The sequence below is a fragment of the Eublepharis macularius genome, chromosome 4, assembly GCF_028583425.1.
Source record: "Eublepharis macularius isolate TG4126 chromosome 4, MPM_Emac_v1.0, whole genome shotgun sequence".
Classification (NCBI taxonomy): Eukaryota; Metazoa; Chordata; class Lepidosauria; order Squamata; family Eublepharidae; genus Eublepharis; species Eublepharis macularius.
In genome coordinates this window covers 12,865,440-12,893,087 of record NC_072793.1, presented here as the reverse complement: position 1 = coordinate 12,893,087, position 27,648 = coordinate 12,865,440, and the positions used below count along the sequence as shown (strand labels likewise).

General features: G+C 43.5%; 2 protein-coding genes across 5 annotated transcripts; one reads left to right on the top strand and one right to left on the bottom strand.

Annotated features, from left to right (window-relative positions):
• The first annotated feature begins 399 nt into the window (after window positions 1-399).
• Window positions 400-11,908, top strand: POLG2 (DNA polymerase gamma 2, accessory subunit). Of its 3 annotated transcripts, XM_054977837.1 has the most exons (8): window positions 400-1,051; window positions 4,897-5,017; window positions 5,380-5,485; window positions 7,034-7,207; window positions 7,993-8,133; window positions 8,403-8,483; window positions 9,951-10,051; window positions 10,604-11,906. In XM_054977837.1, the coding sequence occupies exons 1-8, from the start codon at window positions 451-453 to the stop codon at window positions 10,767-10,769; spliced, it is 1,491 nt and encodes a 496-aa protein (XP_054833812.1). In that variant the 5' UTR covers window positions 400-450; the 3' UTR covers window positions 10,770-11,906. The 3 variants fall into 3 exon arrangements, with proteins under 3 accessions (XP_054833812.1, XP_054833814.1, XP_054833813.1); XM_054977839.1 differs by lacking the exon at window positions 7,034-7,207 and having other exon boundaries at window positions 10,604-11,908; XM_054977838.1 differs by lacking the exon at window positions 4,897-5,017 and having other exon boundaries at window positions 5,385-5,485.
• On the bottom strand, window positions 9,240-25,562 carry MILR1 (mast cell immunoglobulin like receptor 1). 2 transcript variants are annotated; one of them, XM_054977841.1, is made up of 8 exons: window positions 25,504-25,562; window positions 25,365-25,412; window positions 22,160-22,450; window positions 20,444-20,557; window positions 18,028-18,114; window positions 15,752-15,820; window positions 13,920-13,977; window positions 9,240-10,040 (listed from the first exon to the last, which is right to left on the bottom strand). In XM_054977841.1, exons 1-7 carry the CDS (start codon window positions 25,544-25,546, stop codon window positions 13,925-13,927), a joined length of 705 nt encoding a protein of 234 aa, XP_054833816.1. In that variant the 5' UTR covers window positions 25,547-25,562; the 3' UTR covers window positions 9,240-10,040; window positions 13,920-13,924. The 2 variants fall into 2 exon arrangements, with proteins under 2 accessions (XP_054833816.1, XP_054833815.1); XM_054977840.1 differs by lacking the exons at window positions 9,240-10,040; window positions 13,920-13,977 and having other exon boundaries at window positions 15,494-15,820; window positions 20,444-20,554.
• Between the last annotated feature and the right edge of the window lie 2,086 nt (window positions 25,563-27,648).

Sequence of the window (27,648 nt, the reverse complement as noted above, 5' to 3'; positions counted from 1 at the left end):
TGTCCGTCTCTCTCGTCGCTTTGGAAAGAGGGTGGTTATGTCGTCCTTAGCATGGAAACTCCGCCGGTTTCCATGGAAACGAGAGGAATTAGCGGTGTCTGCGTTCAAGCGAGCGCTGGTTATGGGTTTGGTGAAACCATGGAAGTGGCCTTTTAGCTAGATTTACTTCCCCCCCCCCCCACACACCCTGCAGCCCGAAGTACGTTTTGCATGGGTATCTATTCTTCTCCTAAATATCTCCACGCCTTGCCTTCTTCCCCGCCCCAGGTTCAATTAGAGCCCGGAAGTATATACCGTTTATTGATTCTGTAACTCTTTGGTTAAGAGCGACGCTCAGAGCTTTCCGATAAGATGCGCATGCGCCAAATAGGACCCTCCCCCTCACTCACTCACGCTCGTCCTAGAAGTTGCGCGTGCGCTGTGCGTCGGGGGGCGCCCTCTGCGACCCAGATGCTTCTAGGCGGGTCTCCTCGCGGGCGTTGCTTGTCCTTTCGGGTCGGAACCGGGGCTGGGGGCTCCTGCCGGCTCTTATGGGCGAAGCGCTTCGGCCTCTGCAGGGCCTTAAAGGGGGTCGGCCGGGGGTGGCTGGAGACGCCCGCCCAGAAGCTGCCCCGGGGGCGCTTCGGGACAGGCTCCCCCAGCCACGCGGCGGGACAGCCCGGCGGGGTTGCCGAGGCGCTGCTGGAGCTCTGCGAGAGGCGGCGCTTCCTCCGAAGGGGGCCGCCGCCCCAGCACCGCACCTGGGCCTCTCACCTGCAGGGCGGCGGCCCGGGCTTTGGCCCGCTGGGCGTGGAGCTGAGGAGGAACCTGGCCGCTGAGTGGCGACGCTCCGTCGTGGTGTTCAGGGAACGGGTGTTCGCGGTGGAGGCCCCGGTGCATCGCCCGGCCGAGGCCGCGGGGGCGCCGGCAGGGCGGGCCGCCCTCAGAGTGCTGCCCTCGGAAGCCCTTTGGGAGATTGTGGAAAGCGAAGACTTCGGCCAGCAGGAGCGGTTGGGCTCCCTGAAGAAGGCGCTGGAGGCCTCGGGGGTGCTGCGGGACAGCCTGCTTCAGGGTCGGTTTCAGTTCCCTCTCAGAGGACCCCAGGCCCGTCCTTCCTTGTTTGTGTGCGGGTTTTATGCCATTTTTCATTCAAACATCTGGTAAATCCAGGGCTTTTTTCCAGGGGGAACGCGGTGGGAACCTCTTGAAAATACTCGGCAATCGTGCTTGAAAATAATACGATTTCAAAGAATCCCGTGTGTTTCTTCCTCATTTCCCTCTCGAGAGTTCCTCCACCTCTTTTCCCAGAAAAAACCCCTGGGTAAATCACTCATTCAAATATCATTTGGTTAAAAGTGCTTGGGGGCATCAGGGAAAGGCTGCTGTCTTTTCTCCTTCTGGTTCTGGTGTAGATAATAGTTTTCAGCTGGATCCAGGCATAATGTAAACTGGCTGCTTTTCCCTCTTAACCACAAAGGGCCTGGGTCCAGAGAATGACTGCTGTCTAGATGCAGCCTATTAATCTCAAACACCAAAATAGTTCCAAGATTGCTCAAAAAGCAGACAGGTTTTTGCTTTAATGATGTTTTTAAATGTTTTATGGAAATGGAATTTTATTGTATTTTAATGGGTTGTGATCTGCCCTGAGCCTGTTTGTGGGGGGGCGGAATAGAAATGTGAAATGTGAACAAAATAAAATAAAAACACCCATATGCTTCTTGAAGAATCTTGGTATCGCTTTAGCGTTAAAGGTTATTAGGTTGTAGGTTGCAACAGTTCTGTGCTGTAAATTCATTGCTGCTCTGAAGGCAGAGGCATTCTCTGTGGCAGCAGTGTCCACACACGAGTTTTCTGAGCAACCAGCATTTTAAGTAAGATTTGAGTCCAGTAGCACCCAAGACCAACAAGATTTTCAGGGTGTAAACTGACAGTCAAAGCTCCCTTCCTCTGTTAACAACAACAGCAACAACATTCGATTTATATACCGCCCTTCAGGACAACTTAACACCCACTCAGAGCGGTTTACAAAGTAGGTTATTATTATCCCAACAACAATAAACACCCTGGGAGGTGGGTGGGTTTGAGAGAGCTCCAGAGAGCCGTGACTAGCCCAAGGTCACCCAGCCAGCTTCAAGTGGAGGAATGGGAAATCAAACCTGGCTGTCCAGATCAGAGTCCCACGCTCTTAACCACTACACCAAACTGGCTTATACCCTGAAAACCTTGTTGGTCTTTAAGGTGCTATTGGAATCAAATCTTACTGTTTGACTACAGATCAACATGGATACCCATGTGAAACTGACAACATTGTTAATCCTGTGATACTTAAGTCTTCTTTGTAGGTAATTATTATGATACCTCCCAGCAGAAGTGTCTGCTGTACTCCATTGGTGTGTGGGTGCTGTGCCAATCCTGCGATTGACTCGCCAGTTATGTTAAGTTCAGTTGAGCTGAGCTACCCTTTCTCCTTTTCAAATTTCCAGTTTCAGTTGTAGATCAGCAGTTTTAGTAGTATACTAACATAAAATGCTACAATTCTGAAGATGTAAACGCTGGCTTGTGTGGCTATGTTATCATCTGTCCTTACTTTTGGAACTTCCAGTATAAAACTGAAGAAGGCCAAAACGTGAGTGATTCTTAACTATTCTGTAAATGCAGGTACTGCAAATGTTTAACACCTAGCAGTAACGTACAGTGGTAATCTGGACTTAATATTAGACAATTGTAATTAAAGTTTGTAGTGTAAAAATAAACTGTGTTTTATTTTGGTTGTTGGGGGTTTTCCGGGCTGTATTGCCGTGGTCTTGGCATTGTAGTTCCTGACGTTTCGCCAGCAGCTGTGGCTGGCATCTTCAGAGGTGTAGCACCAAAAGACAGAGATCTCTCAGTGTCACAGTGTGGAAAAGATGTAGGTCATTTGTATCTACTCAGGAGGGGTGGGGTTGAGCTGAGTCATTCTGTAAGAGTTTCCCAGGGTGTGGAATGCTAATGGCGGGAGGCTTCACTGTATCCTGAGGAGGTTCTTTTGCATATGGATTGGTGCTTGATGTGCTAATCTTCTCTGCAAGGCTATTGTCGGGTGTGGAGTGTTTTGTTGGCCTGGTGTTTTTCAGAACTGGAGCCCATGCTCTGTTCATTCTTAAGGTTTCTTCTTTCCTGTTGAAGTTTTGCTTATGCTTGTGAATTTCAATGGCTTCCCTGTGCAGTCTGACAAAGTAGTTGGAAGTGTTGTCCAGTATTTTGGTGTCCTGGAATAAGATACTGTGCCCTGTTTGAGTCAGGCTATGTTCAGCCACTGCTGATTTTTCAGGCTGTCCAAGTCTGCAGTGTCTTTCATGTTCTTTTATTCTTGTCTGGATGCTACGCTTTGTGGTCCCGATGTAAACTTGTCCACAGCTGCAGGGTATACGGTATACTCCTGCAGAGGTGAGGGGGTCTCTGCTGTCTTTTGCTGATCGTAGCATCTGTTGTATTTTTCGGGTGGGTCTGAATACTGCTTGAAGGTTATGCTTTTCCATAAGCTTTCCCATCTGATCAGTAATTCCTTTGATATATGGCAAAAACACTTTTCCTGTAGGTGACTGTTTTTCCTTGGTTGTTTGATTCATCCTGGGTTTGATTGCTCTTCGGATTTCATTTCTGGAGTAGCCATTTGCCTGAAGTGCGTGGTTTAGATGATTAATTTCCTCATTGAGAAAGCGCGGCTCACATATCCGTCTTGCACGATCCACTAATGTTTTCATTATGCCTCTTTTCTGTCGGGGGTGGTGATTGGAGTTTTTGTGTAAGTACCGATCAGTGTGAGTTGGTTTCCTGTAGACTTTGTGACCTAACTGAAAGTTTGCTTTGCGGATGACCAAGGTATCCAGGAATGAGAGTTTTCCCTCACTTTCTTTCTCCATTGTGAATTGTATGTTCAGGTGGATGTTGTTGAGATGATTCAAAAACTCCCTCAATTCTTCCTCCCTATGGCTCCAAATGATGAATGTATCATCCACAAACCGGAACCATACACTGGGTTTGTGGGGTGCTGATTCTAGAGCTGTTTTTTCAAAATGTTCCATGTAGAAGTTTGCTATAACTGGGCTGAGTGGGCTCCCCATGGCCACCCCATCCATCTGTTCATAGAATTCGTTGTCCCATTGGAAGTAACTGGTTGTCAGACAATGATGGAATAAGGCTGTTAGATCCTCTGGGAAAATCTGATTAATCAGTGCAATAGTGTCTTTTACTGGAACCTTGGTAAACAGGGATACAACATCAAAACTGACAAGTATGTCTTGTGGATTGAGTTTCAGAGAACTGATTTTGTTGATGAAATCTGCTGAATCTTTGATGTAAGACGAGGTTTTCCCGATGTGGTCCTGCAGGAGATCTGCCAGATGTCTAGCTAATTCATATGTCGGTGAACCAATGGCACTCACAATGGGTCGGAGTGGGACTGAATCTTTATGTATTTTGGGGAGTCCATATAGTCTAGGTGGCTGTGCTTCAGTCTTGCATAGTTTTCTGTGCGTGTCGGGATGTAGTGAGGAATTCTTGATCAGCGCATTTGTTAGCCTGGTGATTTTGCAAGTGGGATCTCGTTTTAGTTTTTTGTAGGTGGAGGGGTCCAGGAGTTCCTTAATCTTCTTTTTGTATTCCTCCGTTTTCATGATCACTGTAGCATTGCCTTTATCAGCTGGTAGAATGATGATGTCTGGATCTGCATTGAGGGTGTTTTATTTTGTTACTGCACATTGTAGTCGCAAGGTTTCCTCCCGAGGCTGCTTGTTTTTGGCTCTCTCTTTCCCATTGCAAACTGAAATTTTAATTCACCCATAAAAAATTAGCCAGGAATGCTGAAGCCTTAAAAAAATAAAAAAAATTGTTAAACAAAAAAAGGAATGCTGAAGCCAATTTTTTCTTCTTTGACAGGTGCCTTAGAACAATATGTTGATTGCCTGGAATTGGCAAACAAGAGGCTGCCTTTTGGAACTGCTCAGATTGGTGTATGTTTCCACTCAGTTAGAAATAATGAAGAAGAGAATTGTGTGAGGTACATTAATACAAGCTTTTCCTCCAGTACATCGCCACAAGTTGTTGTCCCTGCATGTTTGTTCAGTTTTAGAAAGAGAACCCGTGTGGTGTCGCATTTAGAATGTTGGACTAGGATCTAGGAGATCCAGGATCAAATCCTCTCCCTGCCATGGAAGCTTGCTGGGTGGCCTTGGGCCAGTCACTCACTCTCAACCTAACCTACCTCACAGGGTTGTTGTGAGGATAAAATGGAGGCTTTAGGTCCCCGCTGGGGAGAAAGGCAGGGTATAAGTGAAGTAAATAAATAAAAGTAAAATTAGTTTTTTTGCATTTGCTTGTGTTTAAAGGTTAATTTGCTCCATCCTTTGCTGTTGGTTAAAGAACAGGTGAAAGGACAATGGCCTCCCTCGTGTGGTACAGCTCTGCCAGAACCGCAGGACAGTGGCTAGATTACTGGTTACGTCAGCGTCTTCAGTGGTGGAGAAAGGTATTCGGAACATTTTACTTATTTTACATGATGTTTGGGTACAGAGATGTTGAACTGTATTTTGCGATGTTTATTTATGCCTCTGAGGAAGATGCTGGAAGGTTAGCAATAGATTGATTTGGTTGACTTCAAAGCGTCAGACTATGGAATCCCTGTTATCTAGAGTTCGTCTCCCCCTTCTGCAAGAAGCACCATTTCTTGATTTCAAAAGGTTTATTGAAAGACTAGGCTCTGACACAAGTATCCATATTCCAAGGCCTAGAAAGGATCTTGTCTGAACACAGTCATTGTCGAGAATGAAAAAAGAAAGCACAACATGTGATACATCAAACCCTTCACTCCCAGCCTCCCCCCCATCTTCCATGGCGATGGGAACTTTGCTGTGGGAAGGCTCGGCCCGTCAAGGTCTCTGGCTGTAGAAACAGATAAGAGTATTCTCTCCCATGGAAAGCGCGGTCAAAATAACACCTGGACCTGGAGGGAGAGAAAGGCTAACGACTACAGAATTAAACATGGCATAACTCTGACCAAGGAACCACAGAACATATTAGATCCTGACACAAAGAAGATTCTTAGTCCAAACTGTAACTAACTCTCCCTCTTAATAATCTGTGGCAACTAGGAATTACCTCCAGGCAACCAAATGGAGAAGTTTGTGTAAATTGGAAGGGAGTCGGTGACTTGTATGTGTATGTTTTTCCTCTACAGGTTACCATCACTTGCTTGTGCAAGAATCGTTGCAAGAACAGAAGAGCGTTATGCTGCAGTTGCATTTTTGCACCGATTTCCGTGGATTTATGCAACTATTAGCATCCCATTTAGCTCAGTCATTCATTTAACTTTGGGTACTTACTCTAAAACTTTGTGGTTCAGCCTTGTTATCCCTAGTCTTTATGTACATCACTGAAAGACAGTTAGCTAAACATGCAACCAATTAGAGCTGTTTAGTTGATTGTCTGGATAGAGTACACTCAGAATATACTGATTTTGGTATTAGTGTATTGATATGAAAGAAGTAGGAAAAGATGAAGAAATCTCAATCACTTATGCTTTTGAACCATTGCAGTTTCTGAGACAGAAATGTGTTCAGGGGCTATGTGCTTTTTATTAATTAAACAACTTCAGGGAATGGTTAGTGGGCATGTGATACAGCCACCTTGCTTAAGCTAGGCAAAGTCAGTGCCTGAATGGGATACCTCCTGAGAATGTAAATATTCCATGATGGAAGAACAGCAAGATATGAATGTAATAAATTGTTTCTAAAGAAATGGTTTTGATTTTGTGTAATGAGAATCACCGAGTTCCATGGCACTGCAGAAGAATTTGTAATGGGGCATAGCAAAACCTTGTAGACTTTTCTAATTGAACTTTTTTTAGTAAATGAGTATACACTTTTCTTTCAGATGGAATAGAAGGACAGCTAATTTTTAGCTATCCGCAGAATGTTTTGAATACATCTATTTATGCCAGTTGTATAGTGATTAAACCTAGAGTAGACTTAACCTGTATGTTGATAAGCCCCCACCCCTCTCTCTCTCTCACCTCCAGTTGGCAATAAGCCCTTCCAATTTCAGCAGCAGTGACTATAATGGGAAAGAAGGCAGAAGAGGAAGCAATATTTATTACAGCTTTCCTTGGGGGAAAGAACTGATAGAAACATTGTGGAATTTAGGAGATAATGAGCTGCTGCAAATGTATCCTGGAAAAGCATCTCAGCTACATGTAAGATGTATTTTATTACATTGCCAGATGACGCGTAGGACACACATCTTGCCTGGGAGGCAATGCAATGATGTACAGACAATGGTGTTTCTACAACAGAGGCAATACCCATCATAGTTGAAAACTTAAGGATTGCTTTCATATTATATTTTGGGTCTTTTAAATTTGCGACTCTTTCAGTGCAATCTTATGCTGAGTTACTCCAGTGTAAGTCCATTGATTTCAATGGCACTTAGACTAACTCTGCATAGGACTGCACTGTTCGTGTGTTTAGACATGGCTTGATGTTGCTTGCTTGGGAATGAAAAAATCTCTCCACAGGGTTGGCCAAGCCACCTGGGATGATGTTATCACAGTGCAGCAGATATATGGGATTCTTGATGGAGTCCTTCCCCACAGGTGAAACGTGAAGACTCTTCGTTTGCTTCTTGCACACTGCAGCTCTGCTGTGTTTTTCACCTTTTTTTCTGGTTTTCTTTTGAACACTGGTCTTTCAATGGAGCCCACATATGAAGATTGTTTCTTTACACAAACTGCCTTTTACTGAGCCAGACCATTGGCATGTCCAGGTCTGTACTGGCTCTCAGGGGTCTCAGGCAGAGGTCTTTAATATTTGATCCTTTTTTACATGGAAATGCCGGAAATTGAACCAGAGACCTTCTGCGTGCACCTTTACCAATGAGCCGTGACCCCTTGTAAAGATAAACCTGGCTCAATGAGATGCACAAGTTAAAAAAAAATCTTAAGTGGATTTCGGAATGCACATTGTGTTGTTTCCCCTGCAGGGCCGAGATGGCAGGAAGAATGCTATTCCTCATATCCTGTATGTGAATGGCAATCTAGACTATGGAGTGCTAGCATATCTCTGTGACTGTATGCAGCTGACTGAAAATACTTTACCAAGAAAGAAGGCTATCCAGAGAGAGGTGATTTTCCTGTGTGTGTGTGAAAGGAGTGCATTCTTTAAGAATAAGGCACTCATAACTATGGAATTCAAAATGTTAAATTGTGCTGAAGTGCCTGAATAGTCTCTAGAATTCTTTCCTGCTCTAAAATTAATTTGTAGCTGTAACTCCTTGGCTTAAAGTCTCCGATTCCACAACTTCAACAATGTTAACGCATCATGTACTTGCAGTTCCTTTCTAGTTCTGGGAATATTCACAAGTTCCATATTTTGTGTAATGTTGTGTTTCAGGTGCTCAAGCTTCACCCATGTTTAACACCAATCAAAGTTGCTTTGGATGTGGGAAGAGGCCCAACCACAGAACTGAGGCAGGTGAGCAGTGAATGAGCTTTGAAACTAAAGCTGTTGTCCATGCTCTTAATGTAGCAGTCTGACTCTAGTTAACTACACTTTTTTGTTCATTTGGATCAAATACAGAGTCTGTGCTCCGACAGGCAAGCCTTTTCCCAATGTTAAAGTGGGCCAGATGTTAAGTCAGTGTTCCCAGTAAGGCTTTGACAATTTAAGGGCCAGTGTAATGTTTAAAAATTAGATCCCAGTTCAGAAGAACAACTTGCACTCAGAAACAGATTCCTCTCGATGTATCAGTCCTATAAGCTACATCAAACTACTGTTTAGGGAATTAAAAACAAACTCTCATACCCAGAGGTTTGCTTGCATGCCTGGTATTAGGGGCTGGGGAAAAACATGCGTGCCCATTGTCTCTAGCCACATCTGTACTATATGTGAAGGGTTTATTTATTTTTATTTTACTTCATTTATACCCCACCTTTCTCCTCAATGGGGACCCAAAATTGATTACAACATTGTCCCCCCCTCCTCTGTTTTATCCTCTCAAGAACAACCCTGTGAGGTAGGTTAGGCTGAGTGAGTGTGACCGGTCCAAGATCACCCAGTGAGCTTCCATGACAGAACAGGGAATCAAACCTCATCCCAGTCCATCATTCTAGCCACATTTGACTTGGAAGTTCCTTGTCATGTCTGTTAGGTAGGTAGGTAGGTAGGAGCCGAAGAACAGTGTGTGTGCTAGGACTGAATACACGTGTGTTACATATGAAGCTTCCTTACTTTTCCTGGCTGTATTCTCTAAAAATGCTATAGCAGGAATAGATTTGGTTACAGGTTGTTAGTGGCAACTGATGTCAGTTTGGTCATACAGAACATGCACGAAGACATAAAGCTGTCTTCTCCTGAATCAATTGATCTATCCAAGTCAGGAACGTTTACTCTGCCTGCAGCATTGCGAGGTACAGGACCTTTTGCAGATACTCTGCCACTGAACCATGGCCTCACCCCCCCCCCCCCCCGTATGCCTCCCCAATCATCTGCAAATGTTGACAAGCATCAAAGTGGCATAGGGGCAAGATCTGGGAAGGAGCCCAAGAAATGCCCCCCTCCAGTTTTTATCACCTGTGAAAGAGACTTTGAGAAAGCTTTCTACTACTGAAACTCTCAAGACCTTGGTGAGTGTTAAAAGAATGAGTAAGAAGATCAGGTTCCTAACTTACAGTGCTATCCTATGCAAAGTTACTCCAGTCTAAGCCCAGTGAAACTGATGGGCTTAGTCTGAGTAACTTCGGCGTATAGGATTGCTACATAAACAGAATAAACAAAGCTGAATCTTTTAATATGAAGGGATTTCTTTACTTTTCCTAAACATAGCAAGTGTCTTAAACCTATATTTCGTCAACATTCAAACCTATATTATACAAGATGATTTACCATCCTTTGCAATGCTTCAAGTAACAGACAGTTTTTTCCTCTCTCCTCTCCCCCAAGGTGTGTCAGGGATTGTTCAATGAGCTTTTAGAAAACGGGATTTCTGTTTGGCCTGGATATCTTGAAACCATGCAGTCATCACTGGAGCAGCTGTATTCAAAGTAAGAAGAAATAAACTCCTGTACAAAAGTTAATCTTTTGAGCAAAGCTACACCTGGATTAACTATATGGCAACACTTAGGAACCATCCTAATACTAAATCAAATTCATCTTCCGCAAGAGGAAGCGAATATCTATACTAGTATTTCTCTTACTTAATGAAACCTAAAACCCCAGGAAGATTTTTAAGTACAGTACTCATCAGGGCTTTTTTTTCTGGGAAAAGAGGTGGCGGAACTCAGTGGGTTGCCCTAGGAGAAAATGGTCACATGGCTGGTGGCCCCGCCCCCTGATCTCCAGACAGAGGGGAGTTGAAATTGCCCTCGGAGGGCAATCTCAACTCCCCTCTGTCTGGAGATCAGGGGGCGGGGCCACCAGCCATGTGACCATTTTCAAGAGGTTCCGGAACTCCGTTCCCCCGCGTTCCAGCTGAAAAAAAGCCCTGGTACTCATTATTTAATAGCCCTGTAATTGCTTAAAGTCAGTTTTTCATAACATTACTGGGGAATAGATCAAAGCATAGTAACTCCGTGCTTTTTGGCCCTTGTTCGCAGGTATGACGAAATGAGTGTCCTCTTCACAATCCTGGTCAGTGATGCTACGCTAGAGAATGGCGTGGTCCAGCTGAGGAGCAGAGACACCACAATGAAAGAGATGATGCATATATCTAGATTAAAAGACTTTTTAATCAAGTACATTTCAGCAGCTAAAAACATGTGACAGTTATAATAAAGAGAATTTTGTATCTTCCTGTCCGGATGCATTTTAGAAAATCCTTTGAAGTTGCCAATGAACTTCAGAAACCATGACTTCCAAGTACCATGCTGCGTTCAGTAGTGGTGCATTTTTATACAAAGTGAGATGGAACAACAGATAAAACCGTTCCACTGGAGAGCCACAACTTTGAGCTCAACCAAAGGATGTACAAGCATATCTGAGTAAGTTGTATTGATACCCAGTCTAAGCTCTTTCTGCTTTGGGAAGGACTGCAGTAATTATAAATTAATTGCCTTTTCTGATGGAAAGGATAGCACATGTTTATGCGGTAGTGTTCATTTTCTGCCCAACAAATTGGAAAACCATCATCATCAACAAGAATAATAACTGTGCTCACATACCGCTCTTCTAGACAGATTTGTGCCTCACCCAGAGCGGTGAACAAGTTAGTGTTGTTATTATCCCCACAATACAGCTGGGGAGCTGGGGCTGAGAGGAGGGGCTTACCCAAGGCCACCTACTGAGTGGGATTCGAACCAGTAGAGTGCTGATTCACAGCTGAACCACTTAACCACTGTACTACAGCAGTGGTACAATCACTGTCATTTGAAGAAGGGCAGTGTTAAAGTTGCAGTTAGCCAAATTAGTTTTCTTTCCCATTTCGGAGTCAACATAAATAAATGGCATCCCCATCACTGTCAATATGTGCCTGTTAAGAATGCCCTCAGGCCATAAATGTAATGATGTTGCGTCATATTTGAATCATGGGGGCTGTGAAGGCTAATAACAAATGGTAGGTGGAATAAAATCATTGTCCCATGGCTTGACTTCTGTCTCAGTCTTGTGTGGTTTGTATAAAAATTGAACATCAAAAAGGAGACACTTTGCACAGACATATGTGCAGGTAGTAATGAACTTGCAAAAAAGTTCACCTGCTCTTTATCATGCCCTCTTGTGTTGTCTTGTCATGACAACACTGTGCCAAGTCAGGGTTACGTAAAGGGATTCTTTTTTTATCAATCTGATGAATGTAAAATATGTGACGGTTTTTCTGTGAGTCAGATTCAGCTCAGCAATCAGTACATTCCTATCGTCTGAGTAATCTAATGGAAATGGATCGTCTGTGAAGGATGTAGATGGGATATTTCAACCATGCTAGAAGGGCTGGTGAGGCAGTGAAACGCACCAACGCACCAAGCAAATTGTAGGCTTCTATCTGGAAAATTTGTACATTTGAAAAATGTTTCTGTTCCTGTAGAAACCGCAGAGGGCAAGAATACGTTCCCTTTGCTTGTGGACTCTTCTGTACTCCATTTAAGTGGTTTGTAGTGTAAAGCATTGCATATCAGTAGAAATGCAGTTTACATAGACTGCTCCTAGTTTAGCTAACTTGCACTTTTCAAAAAATGGGTTTCCTATTCTGCAGCTTAACATAAGCCGCTTAAATGCTTGTTTGCAGGAAGCCCAGGCCGAAATCAGGCATGGAGCAGGCGGCAATGCCCAACCTCACCTTCACCCAGCTGGCACCAAGAGCGGAGCAGGTGGCAGTGCCCACCCCCTGCCTTCAATCGGCTGGGATGAGGAGCAAAGCAGGTGGCCATGCCTGCCCCCACCTTCACCCAGCTGACGTTAGTAGTCGAGCAGGTGGCAATGCCTGCCTGCCCTTCACCCAGCTGGGATCAAGAGTGGAGTAGGTGGCAATGCTCACCCAAAGCTTTCACCCAGCTGGGATCAGATGCAGAGCAGGTGGCAATGCCTGCCCACCCTTTACTCAGCTGGGATCAGGCACAGAGCAGAGGGCAATACCCACCCTCCACCTTCACAAGCTGGGATCAGGAGTGGAGTAGGTGGCAATGACCGTCCCCCCCTGCCATCACCCAACTGGGATCAGGAGTAGATCAGGTGGAAATGCCCATCCCCTCTTCACCCAGCTCGGATCAGGAGCAAAGCAGGTGGCAATGCCCACTCTTCCCTTCACCCAGCCAAAATCAGGAGCGGAGCAGGTGGCAATGCCCGCATCCTGCTGTCACCCAGGTGGGATCAGGAGCAGAGCAATTGGCAATGCCCACCCCTGCCTTCATTCTGCTGGGATCAGGTGCGGAACAGGTGGCAATGCTCTCTCCCTGCTTTTTACCAAGCTGGTATTAGGAGCAGAGCAAGTGGCAATGCCCGGCCCCCCCTTCACCCGGGCAGGATCAGCCGTGGAGCTGGAGGAAATGCCTGCTCCCCTTCACCCAGCCAGGATAATTAGTGGAGCTGGAGGAAATGCCTGCCTCCCTTCACCCAGCCAGGATCAGGAGTAGAGCATGAGGCAATGCCCATCCCCCTTCACCCAGCCTGGATCAGGCACAGAGCCTGAGGTAATGCCCACCCACAACTTCACCTGGCAGTGATCAGGCGTGGAGCAGGTGTCAATGCCAGCCCCCCTCTTTGGCCTGCCGCGATCAGGCGAGGAGAAGGTGACAATGTCCACCCCCTTCACCCAGCCAGGATCAGGAGCGGAACATGAGGCAATGCCCGCCCTCCCTCACTCGGCCTTGATCAGGCATGGAGCAGGAGGCAATGCCCGCCCTTCATTCAACCTGCCGAAATCTGGCACAGAGCAGGCAGCATTGCCTCCCCCACTTCACCCAGCAGGAATCAGGTGCAGAGTAGGAGGCAATGCCCGTCCCTTCTTCACCCACCCAGAATCGGGAGCGGAGCAGGAGGTAATACCACCCCCCCCCCTCACTCGGCCAGGATCAGGTGCAGAGGAGGTGGCCATGCCCGCCCGCCCGCCCGCCCGTCTTCATCCTGCTGGGATCAGTGATGGAGGAGGAGGGAATGCCCACCTGCCTACCCTCCCCTTTCTAGAGCCCGTTGTATTTTTTTTCCCATGACGGGCTTTGTTGCTAGTAATCTTATAAAACTACTATAATGTTCCCTATTTGTCATCATTTTTTTTCTAAACTAAAAAGATCCAAACTCTTTAGCCTTCCCTTGTAACAAAGGATCCCAAACCTCTTAAATCATTTTAGTCATCATTTTCTGCAGCTTTTTCAGCTCTACGGTAACTTTGAGATGAGATTATCAACATTCTGAACCAAGAGCAGTACTAAAGATTATAAAGATATCCCATGAAATTGAATGTAAATTCTGAGCAGATAATTTTACCTTTTTTATCTTCTGAAAATTTCTGAATAGACTACCGTAGTAGCATCTCTGAAGCTCACTAGAATAATCAGAAATAAACATAATGCATAAGTTTAAAAATGTAAATGAAATTCTAAACAGCTATTGCATCTTGATCATATAAATTTTGTGCTAGTTTGGAAATATTACTTATTGTGGTTGGATCCTAGTTGTTCTTCCACCTAAGCAGGGCTTTTTTTCAGCTGGAACGCAGTGGAACGGAGTTCTGGCACAACTTGAAAATGGTCACATGGCCAGTGGCCCCGCCCCCTGATCTCCAGACAGAGGGGAGATTAGATAGCCCTCCGTGAGATCAGGGGGCGGGGCCACCGGCCATGTGACCATTTTCGCCAAGGGCGATTTAAGCTTTAAACCCCCCCCCCTTGTTCCAGCTGACCCAAAGTGCGGTCCTGAGTTCCACCACTGAGTTCTACCACCTCTTTTCCCAGAAAAAAAGCTCTACACCTAAGCAAGAAATTTTCCTCTGACACAAGAGGCAATAGGGGTAATTTCATCTGCTTTCTTCCTCCTTGCTGTAGCTGTCCATGTTTCGTGGCTTTTTATCCACAAAGGTCTCCCAGCCTTGGGCACTACTTTATCAGTACTCACAGGCAGTTTCCAGGGGGACTGGGAAGTCAGAAGTGATTTGCTTCTACCAGCATCTTTCCTTGGCACTGTATAGGAACTAGCCTAAAGGTGACTATCATTCATTAGGTAATTGATAGAGCAATCTTAAGAAGGTCTACTTAAAACTATTCAATGGAGCTCACTCTCAAGGATTGCAATGTAAGGGAAGGATCATAATAATGGGGATCTATTATTATGATCCTTCCCTTACATTGCAATCCTTGAGAGTGAGCTCCATTGCCATAGTCTTTTGCCAGGCTTTTGAATCTTTTGAGCAAAACCCTTGCAACATTTAAGGTGCAATCCAGCAGTACTGGTAAGGTGCATTCTCTATTAAATTTATAATAGCAGTTATGTGGAAATCCCTGTGAAAGACTGTAACTTCTGTATGTTTGAATATTTTTAATTTTAACTAAGAATTGTTGGTATCTTAAAATGCACTATAAAATCCTTTAATGTTCTCACAAAGGTTTCTTTTAACCCTGCCATTGATTTTTTTTTTAACCCTGGCATGTCCAGAAGGACTATTTTTGTGTGTGACTTGGTTACTTCCCCACCTACATAATCTATTGACAAATGAGCAAAAATATTAGTAAAACATCCCTATTTTAGCAAAGGATTATGCAACAGGTCAAAGTTTTCCCCGTAATCTTTTTACCAGCTGTGCTGCTATTGATAGACTATTGTAAAGTACCACTTTGTAGGAGCCACAATAAAAAAGCTGCACTCCTAAACAAAATTTCCCTCATGCTACTCTATCAAAAGGATATTCATATGTGACTACCATCCGAAGTCCTGTAGACTGTTCTTTGGGGTGTATATCCTGTTGAAAATTATGCCCCTGTGCATGGCTAGCATTGGTGCATGGACTTCACATTTGCTTTGTATTCACAGTTTCTGCCTGTGGTCTCCTGAACTAGCTTAGGCAATCTATTAGGAAGGTGGGTTGCAAGATAGTTTCAATTTTTTAAGTGAAATTGCAGAACACTTTAGTTAATAGTCTGACCTGAAAATCAATTACACATCTACATTCTATGCGATTGAAGGTCCTCTTTAAGGGTGGGTTTAACTCATTTATCACTGCCTTGTGCCACTCAACGTTGTTGGATAGGACTGTTCTCCTAAAATCATCATATGCGTCATATGTTCTGGTTTTGTTTCAATTACAGAACACAATAGACTTTTACCTTTTCTGCTTTTTTCCTTTTTGGTCTCAAATTCCATGTTGACATATTCTTCCTGGTCTTTTTCATGTGCTGAACGGAATGCATGTGAGAAATATAAATACAAAAAATAAGAGCAAAAGAGCCTTTTGACCTGAAAAGCCATCCGTGCCTGGGCTTTATAGTATGTGAATAGCTAAAATTCTCAGAACTTTATTGGGGGTTTTTCCATTTGACTGATAAGCATCAAGTGTTACATACTGCAGGGCTCAATTCTTAGCAACGTCATCAAGTTCTGGAACTCCAAATCATGTTTTGAAGATAGGGAATGATATGTCTGAGCCAATCTCATGTGATTCAATGAAACTTCTAAATGACACTTGCTTCTGACAGAACACACAAAGGACTAGAAGAGAGACACACTGTTTCCTTCCTTACTGTTTAGATGCATATTGTGTGCTGTTGTGTGTTAACCTTTCCCTGTTGCTTAGTTCTCAGACTGGTGGTTCTTTGCCCATCTTGCATCTGGATAATAGGAAATTCTGTGTGTATTGACTATGATATGATTGATGAAACTGCTCCTATTTCTTACTAAGCTGTTTATACTTCCAAATAATCTGCATTGTTATAGCTTCACCTCATAAGGTACTCTAAGTCTTGGACTGGGGTGGGCTACAAATCTAAATAAAACTCCAGCTTCTACATTTCTTGAGCTGCATGACATGAACATCTTGGGCACTTTTTTCCTTTCTCTTATTTTCTGTTTAGCCCGTTTTCTATCACGTCTTCTCAGCCGGTTCCTGTAACACAGGTTTTTGTTGCTACTGCTAGGATACTTAGTGGGAGAGCTATACTCTGCCTGAGTCACTTGCCATGGCCTAATGAATTGCAGAGTTTTCTAATGCAATGTTAATTGCTGCTGAGATTGTTTTGAAATCACTGATCTTTGTGGGACCAGGTTAGACTGATATGAATTCTGTATGTTTTCATTGTGAAACCTGTAGACTCTCTTGCCTCTCTGTAACTATATTTTAAAAAAAGAGTACTAGTTAGGGGCATGCATTACAAAATTCTTGAGCCAAAATTATACATGAAAATGACTGTTTGGAGTCACTGTGATTTTACTAGAATGGTAACACAGATCTGGAAATCTTAGGCGTTACAAAACATACACACACCCCAGCGATGTAGGTGTTTTTGTTTTTAGGTGCTTACCATCATCAGTAGACCAGGCATTTTTTTTTATTCTTCAAATTTGCCAGGCTGTGGCATTTGCAATTTCTAATCAGATCCTCGCAAGGTTCTAGTAAGTGAGTGCTCCCAACCAATCACCTTTGATTGGAATTTCCATGAAGTCTATGCCAAGCTGGGCTGCTCAGACTACTGCATGTACAGCTCCACATTTATGCAAATAACATTGTATTAGGAGTTCTTTCAATCAGGAAAAAAGGTTGGGAGAGGAAGCAAGAACCCCCTTTTCCACCTGTGCTACCTCTCATCAGCAAAATCAGCTTCTATGGCTTTTAAACAATGTTCTTGAAGCTGATGCATGACTGATCAAAGCAGTAGACCCTGAGATAACTCATAAACAAACATACCATGTAGCTTAGCCCTTGTTTCCCTGCTATGTATCTGGTAATTAAGAAAAATGAAGAGTAATTTTTATGGAAGAAGACTCGTTAGAAAATTAATATTTTAAAATGTTGAATATAAAATGCTGAGTATAAAGTAAGGAGATGGAGAGGAGCAATATTCTCTAGCTGAAATGTACTGTTATATATTCTGTTTGTCTTTTTAAATATATTGTTACTGTCTTTTCCAATAAACTTTTTATCTGGAAACCCCCCCCCACCACCACCACCACCAAACTGCTGCACTGGATCTAACTCACTGCCTTTTTACTTAGCTTGTAGTGGAAACTCTTATGTGTCTAGTACATTATATCCCACTTCTCCAAATACCATCTGCTCAGTGTGGCTAAGGCAAAATATATACTTAGTAGCTTTATTTAACATTTCATACCAATATTTTTGACATGGCTGAAAAAGATGGTCTTCCCACCTCCTTAATATCCTGATAGAATTTTAGTATAATGGTCCAGTGATCTCCATGTCCCCAGATGCTGTATGAAGGCGCAAAGTTAGCAAGTCTTCTGGAGACAGGGCAATTCCATCAGTTTAACTGCTGATTTTTCTACTTCTCTCTTTGACAATTCAGAAATAGTCTCCAGATGTAATTGCTGACATCATATTTCTTTTTACATAGACATGTTAAATAAAGTGTAAATGCTTCCACTTTACCAATCGCAGCATAAGTGACATTGTGTTCTGAGCTTGGGTAACTTGCTAGAGCATAAACCGTAGGTGAGATGTCTTTTACCAGTTTTCCTGAAAGAAGAAGCAAAGTTTCAGTGATTTACTATTTTTCCAAAAATATAATCTGTTTTAAGTTTGAGGCAGGGCTTTTTTTCTGGGAAAAGAGGTGGTGGAACTCAGTGGGTTGCCCTCGGAGAAAATGGTCACATGGCTAGTGGCCCCGCCCCCTGATCTCCAGACAGAGGGGAGTTGAGATTGCCCTCCGTGCCGCTGAGCGGCGTGGAGGGCAATCTCAACTCCCCTCTGTCTGGAGATCAGGAGGCGGGGTCACCAGCCATGTGACCATTTTCAAGAGGTTCCAGAACTCCGTTCCACTGCGTTCCTGCTGAAAAAAAGCCCTGGTTTGAGGTAGTGGCTTACAATATTTTGTTAAGAAGTTTCCAAGGAAGAAAGCCTCTTCCAAGGAAGGGGCTTATTTTTGTCAGTTATGCTACATGCAGGGAAAAAGAAGGAGATGTTTGCACTAGAAATGACAATCTAAAGAGAAATTTCCGCGTTCCTCATAGTATTCTCACATGGCATGTGGTCTGATGTGAAGTTATCCCCTCAATAGTCATTGAAGGGAAATATAGAAAGATCGCATATGAGGACAGACACTGCCATTGTTCCATTGGTGAAGTGGAATCGCTTGTTCATATGTTCTTTCGCTGTCCTTTCCATCAAGTCTATTGGGACAATTTTATTTCCCCACTCCTAGACAGACCAATTGTAGAGGCAGATAAGGCCTGCCTGGAGAAACTCCTAATTGATGAAAATCTGCCTATCTCCAGGCAGATAGCCAAATTCTGTCTCCATTTGGTTAAATTCCATGAGAAGAAGCATGGCCATACATAATCTGTTCTGCTCCTTTTACGATTTTAACTATTTTAATATCAATATATTAAATATCAGGATCACTTCTGTTCCCAGGGAATTATATATATTAATATTTTAAAAGCTAAATGTATTTTTATGTCTTTTTGCACTTTTATGCTGGATTTAATTATTCTATTGACTGTTAAGGATGTATTGCCATTGTAATGGTCTTTGACCACAAATAAATATTCATTTATTCACATGGCATGTGGTAAGCTTGCAAATGGAACTCTTCACAGCCTGGCCGTTTTCACACGGCTTACCGGCCTCTGGAACATTGCGCAAAACTCCCAGCAGATAGCGTCTTCTCGCGTGAAATCGCACCAGGAAGACGCTGTTATCCGGGAGTTTTGCGTGAAATCGTGTGAGAAGACACTGTCTGCTGGGAGTTTTGCACAACGCTCTGGAGGCCAGTTAGCCATGTGAAAACGGCCCCTGTTAGAATTGTAACCAGGGCTAGCCATTCCACATATTTGACACACTTCGTAGCAAAAATGCCAACTGGTACCTTGAAGGTTTGGCTTTTGTTTTTATTTCAAGCATCCTATTTATAGATAATGGCTTGGTAGTATGTGGAGGAATATGAGTTAGGAATAGATACAGGAATTAATAGAGTCTTATGAGCCAGAAAGTGAGGGCTTCATTCAAATACATATTATTTACTATGTTTTCTAACTACTGTCTGTTACTTACGTTCTTGCAGTCTGCTAAATCATCCTTTTCAAGAATACTCCAAATTTTTAGGGAAGGTTAATTGCTAAGAATAAACAAATCTAAGACTTTGGTTTTTCTTGAAGGATATGAGGTTTTGGGAGGGTTATGTGTTACAATCTCAATCAATATAGCTCTCATTGTTAATATGATGGAGGGTGAGAAAGAGAACACATTTTTTTTAATACTACTGAAAACTACTATTGGAGGAGTATGCTTTTTATGCCTGAAAGGTGCAGAAAATCAGTGGGGTCTACTTAGCATCCTGTTGATTTTCACAAGAACTAGAGGTGATTCTTTACATAAGACATCTTACACAGAGACGCTCACCTGAAAGATCTTACACTTGTCCCATTGTGGAGGCATATGCACTGCTAGGGAGACAGAGTACACTTGAATATAAGTCCACACAGAAAGCGTCCCCATGTAAGATGTCTTGTGTAGAAAGACTCTCAGTCTCCACCAGGGCCTTGAGTGTCTCATCTGATGATGGTGAAATGAAATATGCAAAAAACCCACCCTTTTTTTCTGCCGCAGCTATGCCCTTCCTTCTCCCACCATGATTCCATGTGGATCCCCCAACTTATAGCACTTAGTAGCAAATGGAGCTTTAAATAACATAGGCAATAAATCATTGTTACTAATTTTTTTCCCCCTAAGGAGCATAATGATGCATATGGAAAGGCTTGTCTTTAGTTTGTGATAGGCAGGCTGAAAGTGAAATTTTCATCAGTTTAAAAGAAGTCCCAGAAATGGTTTGAAAAGGTAAACTTACTTGCTTTACACCAGGGAAGGATAAGCAATGGAATTGCTACAACGAATGCAACCAGCAGCAATAGTAGAGGCAGTACAATGAACACAACTAAATTTTTGTTTTCTCTCTCTCCTGCTAATAAAAAGGAACAGTTGTTTAGCATATAGTGCTTCCTTTTCAATACAATTTCCTTTCATTTTACTTAAAAGAACAATGTATTTTAATCAGAGATGGAATCACCAAGGACTAGAATGGTTCCTAAATAGCATTTCTGAATCAAACTTTAAAGCAAAATACAAAGGTCATATTTTCCTCTACACTCCTTCACCTTTTGGTAAATGGCCTTAACACTTAAGAAAACTAAATAGCAAACAGAGATTCTGACCCTAATCCAGCTGTAGCTAGTTGTAAACATCTAGTCGCATGTAATAAATATGGGCCCCATTTGCACCAAAAGGTGCAGCAGCTCAACAGGGCTCAGGTGAGTATCATGAGGTAGAAAGGAGCAGATGTCCACATGTGCACCTACTCAACCCACAACAGGATAGTAGAGGGATACTAAAGTTTAATGGAAGAGTAAAAAGGTAAAAGTAGTCCCCTGTGCATGTACCGAGTTATTACTGACTCATGGAGGGACGTTGCATCACGGGGTGGTTTGCCCTTGCCTTCCCCAGTCATCTACACTTTACCCCCAGGAAACTGGGTACTCATTTTACAGACCTCGGAAGGATGGACGGCTGAGTCAACCTTGAGCTGGCTACCTGAACCCGGCTTCCGCCAGGATTGAACTCAGAGCCAAGCTATAAGTGACATTTTTCACGTGAAGGACACTTGATCGTTTTTGCAAGTTTTTCTGGGAACTAAAGTCCCTCTCCCCCGCCCCCTTTCTTTCTGTTCCTTCCCCTCTCTCTTAGAATCGCTGTCTGAAGAGCCAGAGGAAGCCAGCAGCAGCAGCAGCTTTTGCAAATCGTCTTGCTCCCTGGGAGCTGCTCTGGAGAAAGCTGACATGTCAGTGAAGCTGAGCAGGACGCCCAGGGAAGGGAGAAAGTTGCAGCTGCCCGCCCCCAAAGATCGTTGAGAGCAGGCTTGTGACTGGAGAAATGATTTGCAAAAGCTGCTGTTGCTGCAGGCTTTCTCTGGCTCTTCAGGCAGCGATTCTAATAGAGAGGGGAAAGAACAGAAGGAAAAGGGGTGGGGGAGAGGGACTTCAGTTCCCAGAAAAACTTGCGAAAACGATCAAGTGTCCTTCACGTGAAAGATGTCACTTGTAGCTTGGCTCTCAGGTTGTGAGCAGAGCTTGGACTGCAGTACTGCAGCTTACCACTCTGCACCACGGGGCAGAGTACATGCTATGAATACAAAATGTCCCAGTTTCAGTACTCGCTCCTGCAGTTAAAAGTATTACAGACACAAAATATCACATCTGTACTGTGATCCCCTGAAGAGATGCTGGCAGTCAGAGTAGACCCGACTGAGCGAGGTGGACTTATGGTCAGGCTCGGAAGGCAACTTCATATATTCAAAATGCTGCACTGTCGTATGGATCTCCCTCACTGGACTGGAGGTCTGCTTTTAAAGTGTACTATCAGTCCCCATAATAGGCAGGCCTAGATTCTTACAAACTTCTGCCTGACTTGTCGAGACTTGTGTCTGTCGGTGAGAAAACAGTTGGTGCTTCCCAAGATCAGAAGCTAAAATGGGAAACGTCTTCACTTGCCACTGAAAATGCACACGTACCTTTCATTGTAAAGTTGAAACCGGGACTGTATTTATCGTTGCTAAAATTATTTTTGGCTTTGCATTTATATACGCCCAGTTCATGGCTGGAATGAATAGGAAAGTGAAACTCAGCTGCTTCTCCCGTCTTGTTTTTTGTCGCAGGAAGTAGTACTTTGCTTCTTCCTTTGTATAACGTATACGTAATGGGTAGAGAACCAGTCCTTGAGAGGCAAGACAGTGTCACGTTCTCACCTACGCTGACTTCTGTTGACATACTGTAGATCTCAGGAGACGACACAGGCTCTGAGCCTAAAAGCACATCAACAAGAGGCTACCATTAACTTTTAAACATCACATTGCAATATGCTGACAAGAAAATGCTACTGTCTACTACTACCAAAAGGTTACAATCGCTCAACATTTTTTATTTAGGGTTGCCATGCCTCCTACTATGGGAGGAAGTCTCTTGCTGATCACCATAGTTGCCTGCTGCTGCTCTAAACAGTGGAGAAAAATAAAAGTTAACAAGTTGGCCTCTGTACCAGTACATTACTTCCAGGTACAACTACAGAAGTGACAATGGGTAGTTCTAGGATCCTCTAGAAGTGCTATGGTAAAAACATAAGAGTTTTTGGCAGTTCCTAGAGCTACCCATTGCCACTTCCAGGTTGTACCCAGAAGTGACGTAGTGATGTCCCCCTCCCATGTTCCCACCCCCTCAGCTCTCCCACTGGTTGCCAGGCTCAGCCTAGCAATCCTAATTTTGTGTATCTATAGAGAGTATCTTATGTGAGTCACTTTCTACACATATAAAATGCAAGGTATAGTATATTTTGCAAAATATAATCTATATGGTTCACTGGGTATTTAGCTTTTTCTAACTGTCCTGTGTGTGTGTGTGTGTGTACCTGTGCAACTCTTTCCTGCTGCAAAACAATGTTTAGCTGCTCCCTCAGGATAGCAATTCATTTGGCACTTGCTTCCAGTGCGCACGGGGCTCCTGGGTCAAAATGAGCTGTGCAAATCTCACAGTTTTTAAAGTCGTATTTTAAAGTTTTGTGGAGGAGATAGTGAAGAAAATACAGCCACTTCTCTCTTTTTGTTCTTGCTTGCAGAAGGCAACACTCTGTCTGTCCCTTTATATAATGGGGCTTTTTTTCAGCTGGGGCTTTTTTTCAGCTGGAACGCGGTGGAACGGAGTTCCGGAACCTCTTGAAAATGGTCACATGGCTGGTGGCCCCACCCCCTGATCTCCAGACGGGGGGGAGTTGAGATTGCCCTCCGCGAGGGCAATCTCAACTCCCCTCTGTCTGGAGATCAGGGGGCGGGGCCACCAGCCATGTGACCGTTTTCCCCAAGGGCAACCCACTGAGTTCCACCACCTCTTTTCCTAGAAAAAAAGCCCTGTGTGTAGTTAATTGGCAGAGAACCTGTTCTTAAGGAGCACTTCAGTGTAACGTTCTTGCCAATGACAACTTCTGTTGAAGGACTGTTAATTGTGGGATGAGACACACGCTCTGAGCAAAAAGGCACATCAGCACAAGTACTTTCAAACATCACACTGCAATATACCAGGTGCTAAAGATGTAAGTTATCAGGAGCTGGTACGCACTTCAACAGATCCATGAAATTTTCTGAATTGGCAAATACATTAACATCCTGGTGTACCGGAAAAAAGTCAAAATAGGGTCAAAAGCCAGTGAAATGAAAGAGCAAATCTAAAGCATGTGTACTTACAAGTAAGTCCCATTTATTCAATGGGATTTATCTCCGCAAAGCGTTCTTAGGATTTCAGCCAGAATCTAGCATCTCTATGCAAAGCTCACATGTATGTGAGGTTAACACAGTGACCATTCACAATAGCAGTTACGAGTGAGAACAAAATCTTCCTAGACTTGCTGAGCTAATTTAACATCCATAGAAGAGGGGGGGAAACCAGTTCATGTGTCACTTGCAGTGGGCCTCATCCACAATAAACACTTTCAGATGCCACAAGTCTCTTACTTGTTTTGGCTAAGTATCTCTGGAATTCAGAGCAGGGAAACAACGGGAGTAGAGATTCTTAATCCTTTCTCTAATTATCTTTCATGGCGAGCTCTTTTTGCCTTCCTCCCTGCACTGTGTTGATTTCAAAAAAGTGAGTTAAATGTACATTTTTAACCCCCTAGAAGGAGCTGAGCCTAGTGGTGATTTTAGAATGGAGAAGCTGTGAGCAAGAAATAGCCCACCCACCCACACTCCATACTATGTACGGATGTGGAAGTTGGGCAGTGAACAAAGCTGACAGGAAGAAAACTGATTCATTTGAAATGTGGTGCTGGAGGATTGCGGACAGCCAAAAAGACAAATAAGTGGGTTCAGAACAAATCAAGCCTGAATTCTCCCTAGAAACTAAAATGACAAAACTGAGGCTATCGTACTTTGGTCACATCATGAGAAGACAAGATTTTCTGGAAAAGTCAATCATGCTAGGAAAAGTGGAAGGCAGCAGGAAAAGAGGAAGACCTAAAACGAGATGGCTTGACTCAATAAAAGAAGCCACGTCCTCCAGTTTGCAGGATCTGAGTAGGTCTGTTAGAGACAGAACGTTTTGGAGGTCTTTCATTCATAGGGTCGTCAAAGGTCGGAGGCGACTTGATGGCACATAACGCACACACTCTCCTACGCCCCTTCTCTCTTTCTCTGGTCCAAATCCCCCCCTCAGCTGTTCTCTAAAATATGATCATGGTACTCTGAGATGATCATTTTTGTATAACATGTAATTATTCTTAAGTTGGTACCAATGACTGAAACAGACAGAAGCAAGGGAGATACAAACAAATACAAATCCCCCCTCGCCAGTTCCCCTTTTGAAGTCCCAAGCAGTATTTTATCAATATTTTGATGTAAGGCTCAAGCAGATGCCCCATAATTTCTGCACTGATGTTCACTATAGTTTCTCTTGTGTTCATTATTATAATAGCAGAAGAACTTATCATTCTTTTCTTTGTCTGGAAGAGATGCCTGAACTGAAAGAATAAGGGGGAAAATGCATTTTGGATATAGGCACTGTAGACTTTTTGCACAGATACTGCAGATAGTTTATAACTTAATACAAATGTCCTTTTATTAATCCAGTATGGGGATTAAACCAACCAACCCCCAAAGGAAATCACCAAAACAAAAAAAAATCTTGGTTGCATTGAGCATGCTAGCAGAGGCCAAGGTGCAAAAAGAAACTTACCATTTTCATCAGGCTCGTCCTCTTCTTTATCTGGTAGCAATGGCTGAACTGAAAAGGAGAAATGCATTTTGAGTTAGGTTCGTCAAATGGCAACATTTGGGGAAAGATACACTATTCATGAGAGATAGATAAATCTTACAGTGTGCTGTCAGGATGCACCCAATAAATATAAATGTAAGCATTGTAAACAAGACTGGAGTGGTTGCTTAGTTTTGCAAAACTGGCTATGACAAACAGGTTGTCTTGAGAAGTGTTACAAAAAATTGAGGAAGTGTATTTAATGGAACTTTGCATCTGTTTCCTGTTTGTGATATTTGCCATGCATCTAAGCTCAGTATAGTTTGTACGTCTTAGCAACAGAAAAATATATGACTATTGCATGGCCTGTGCGCTACCTTACCTAACACATGCATACAATAAGAGGCAAACTACACGATACGAGCGGCACGCGACCGAGCAAGTGTCGGAAAACCCACCTTCATGTGTCTTTTGGTCCTGGTATGGACTCGTGTCCTTGATAGGCACGTGTCCGAAGATCCCCAGTTCAACGTGTGTCCGCCGTTGCAAGTGCGCGGGCAAGTATCAACAAGTCGTTTCTGCTGAGCGTCCAAAATCTGTTTGCTTCCTTTTTCCGTTTTCCAATTTCGTGTTTGAGTATTCTACAGCTGTGGCTAGAGGGCGCCAATGGTCTTGAAATGATTCTGCATGCCCCTCGAATGTTTCCCCACATGTTGAATTCTTGTGTTCCAATAGGTTGTTGCCATCAACGGAAAAGATTTTCCCGCCTTCGAGGTTTTTTTCCACAGTGCGAGCCTCCACGCATTTCCACCGTTGTGGATTGCCTCGCATCTCTCATCGACTGCTCATTCCGTGGCAACCCTCTCCGGTAAATATAATATAATTTAACAGCTCAAAATTTGGATAAATGTTTGATGCCACATTATTCGTGGTTTTTTTTTAGAATTTTCATGTCGCCCCTGGACGTGAGCGTATTACCACGGTCAAGATTTCAGTGTGTTGTTTACAGAACAAATGTTTTCCAGTTTTTGGGAGGTTTGGGCATCATCTCCCACTTCCACTGGTTTTCTCTCAAATATACCCAATAACAGTGTGCAGAGTTCACTGAGTCTGTGTTCTGTCCCTTCCAATGACCACCCTTTTTATTTCTATTTTAAATTTGATAATATATTGGTTTCCCTTGGTCACAATGTGCTTACCTTGATTTTTTGTATGAGCGTTCCACTTTGACAAAGACTATGATTATTCTTCCAGCGTGTGACGCATTTCTTGCTCCATGCATGATCTTTTTCTACGAAGCTGAAGTAGGTTTCCAGTGGCCCGTTTCTTAATCTAAATTTTTTATTCCTTATTCTCAAAGCCATAGAAAAGTATAGTGGAAAACCAGGAAAACTCTGACCCCCAAAATCAAGTTTTAAGGAGCACATATCAGACACCTCCATATTCAGAACACTCTAATCTCTTAAGTGGAGCCATACTAGGGCATTCCCACAAAACCAAGATATTGATTATAAAGTTTTAAAAAAGGATCCCCCCAGAAGAATTTGAAAATGAAAAAGCAGTTGTAGCTGCAGTAGAAAAAAAAGTATGGATCGCCCCAAATCACACACTCCAGAGCTAGAGAGCCAGTCCTCTACAAGAGGATATGTGATGCTGCTGATCCGGCCTCTGGTTCAGGACCTACAGCCTCCTTTTGTGTCCAGGCCTGGAAAATTTTTTTATTAAAAAAGGCTTTGCCTAAGGAAGTGGGCAATATCAGAGGCCTCTGCCACCCCAAACTATATTTGGATCACCCCAAATCACACAGCCCTGCACTCCGAACACTGTCCCCTACAGGAGGACATGTGCTGGTGCTGATCCAGTATCTGGTTCTAGACAGAAGGCCTCCTATGTGGCCTGCCTGGAAAAAGATTTTATTAGACACTGCTCTGACTATGGAATTTTGAAAAATAAGAGGCCCCCGCACCACCCGATAATCTTTGGATCACCCCAATTCACACAGCTCTGCACTCCAGAGACTGTCCCCTACAAAAGGACATATGCTGGTTTAACAGTATATCTAATTGGGTTCCATGGGAAAAGAAATAAAAATTAACACTCTAGTCCTGGCTCCATCTCTGTGTGGCCCTGACACTGGGTCTGCTTTGCGAGACAGAATGTTCCGAACACAAGCTTCTTGGAGTCAGCAGAAAAGCGAGTTCACAGCACCAGAATCACTTCGGGGGGCGAGGCACCTATGTTTCCCACACTTTCTGATTCACATCAA

Coding starts and splice junctions, on each gene's coding strand:
- POLG2 (XM_054977837.1), top strand. CDS start 451: ATGCTTCTAGGCGGGTCTCCTCGCGGGCGTTGCTTGTCCTTTCGGGTC. Junction 1,052..4,896: donor GCGGGACAGCCTGCTTCAGG/GTCGGTTTCAGT, acceptor CTTCTTTGACAG/GTGCCTTAGAACAATATGTT. Junction 5,018..5,379: donor GAAGAAGAGAATTGTGTGAG/GTACATTAATAC, acceptor TGTTGGTTAAAG/AACAGGTGAAAGGACAATGG.
- MILR1 (XM_054977840.1), bottom strand. CDS start 25,546: ATGCTTACATTTATATTTATTGGGTGCATCCTGACAGCACACT. Junction 18,115..20,443: donor CCTTCCCTGGTGTAAAGCAA/GTAAGTTTACCT, acceptor TTCTTCTTTCAG/GAAAACTGGTAAAAGACATC. Junction 15,821..18,027: donor TGTCACTTATGCTGCGATTG/GTAAAGTGGAAG, acceptor CATTCCGTTCAG/CACATGAAAAAGACCAGGAA.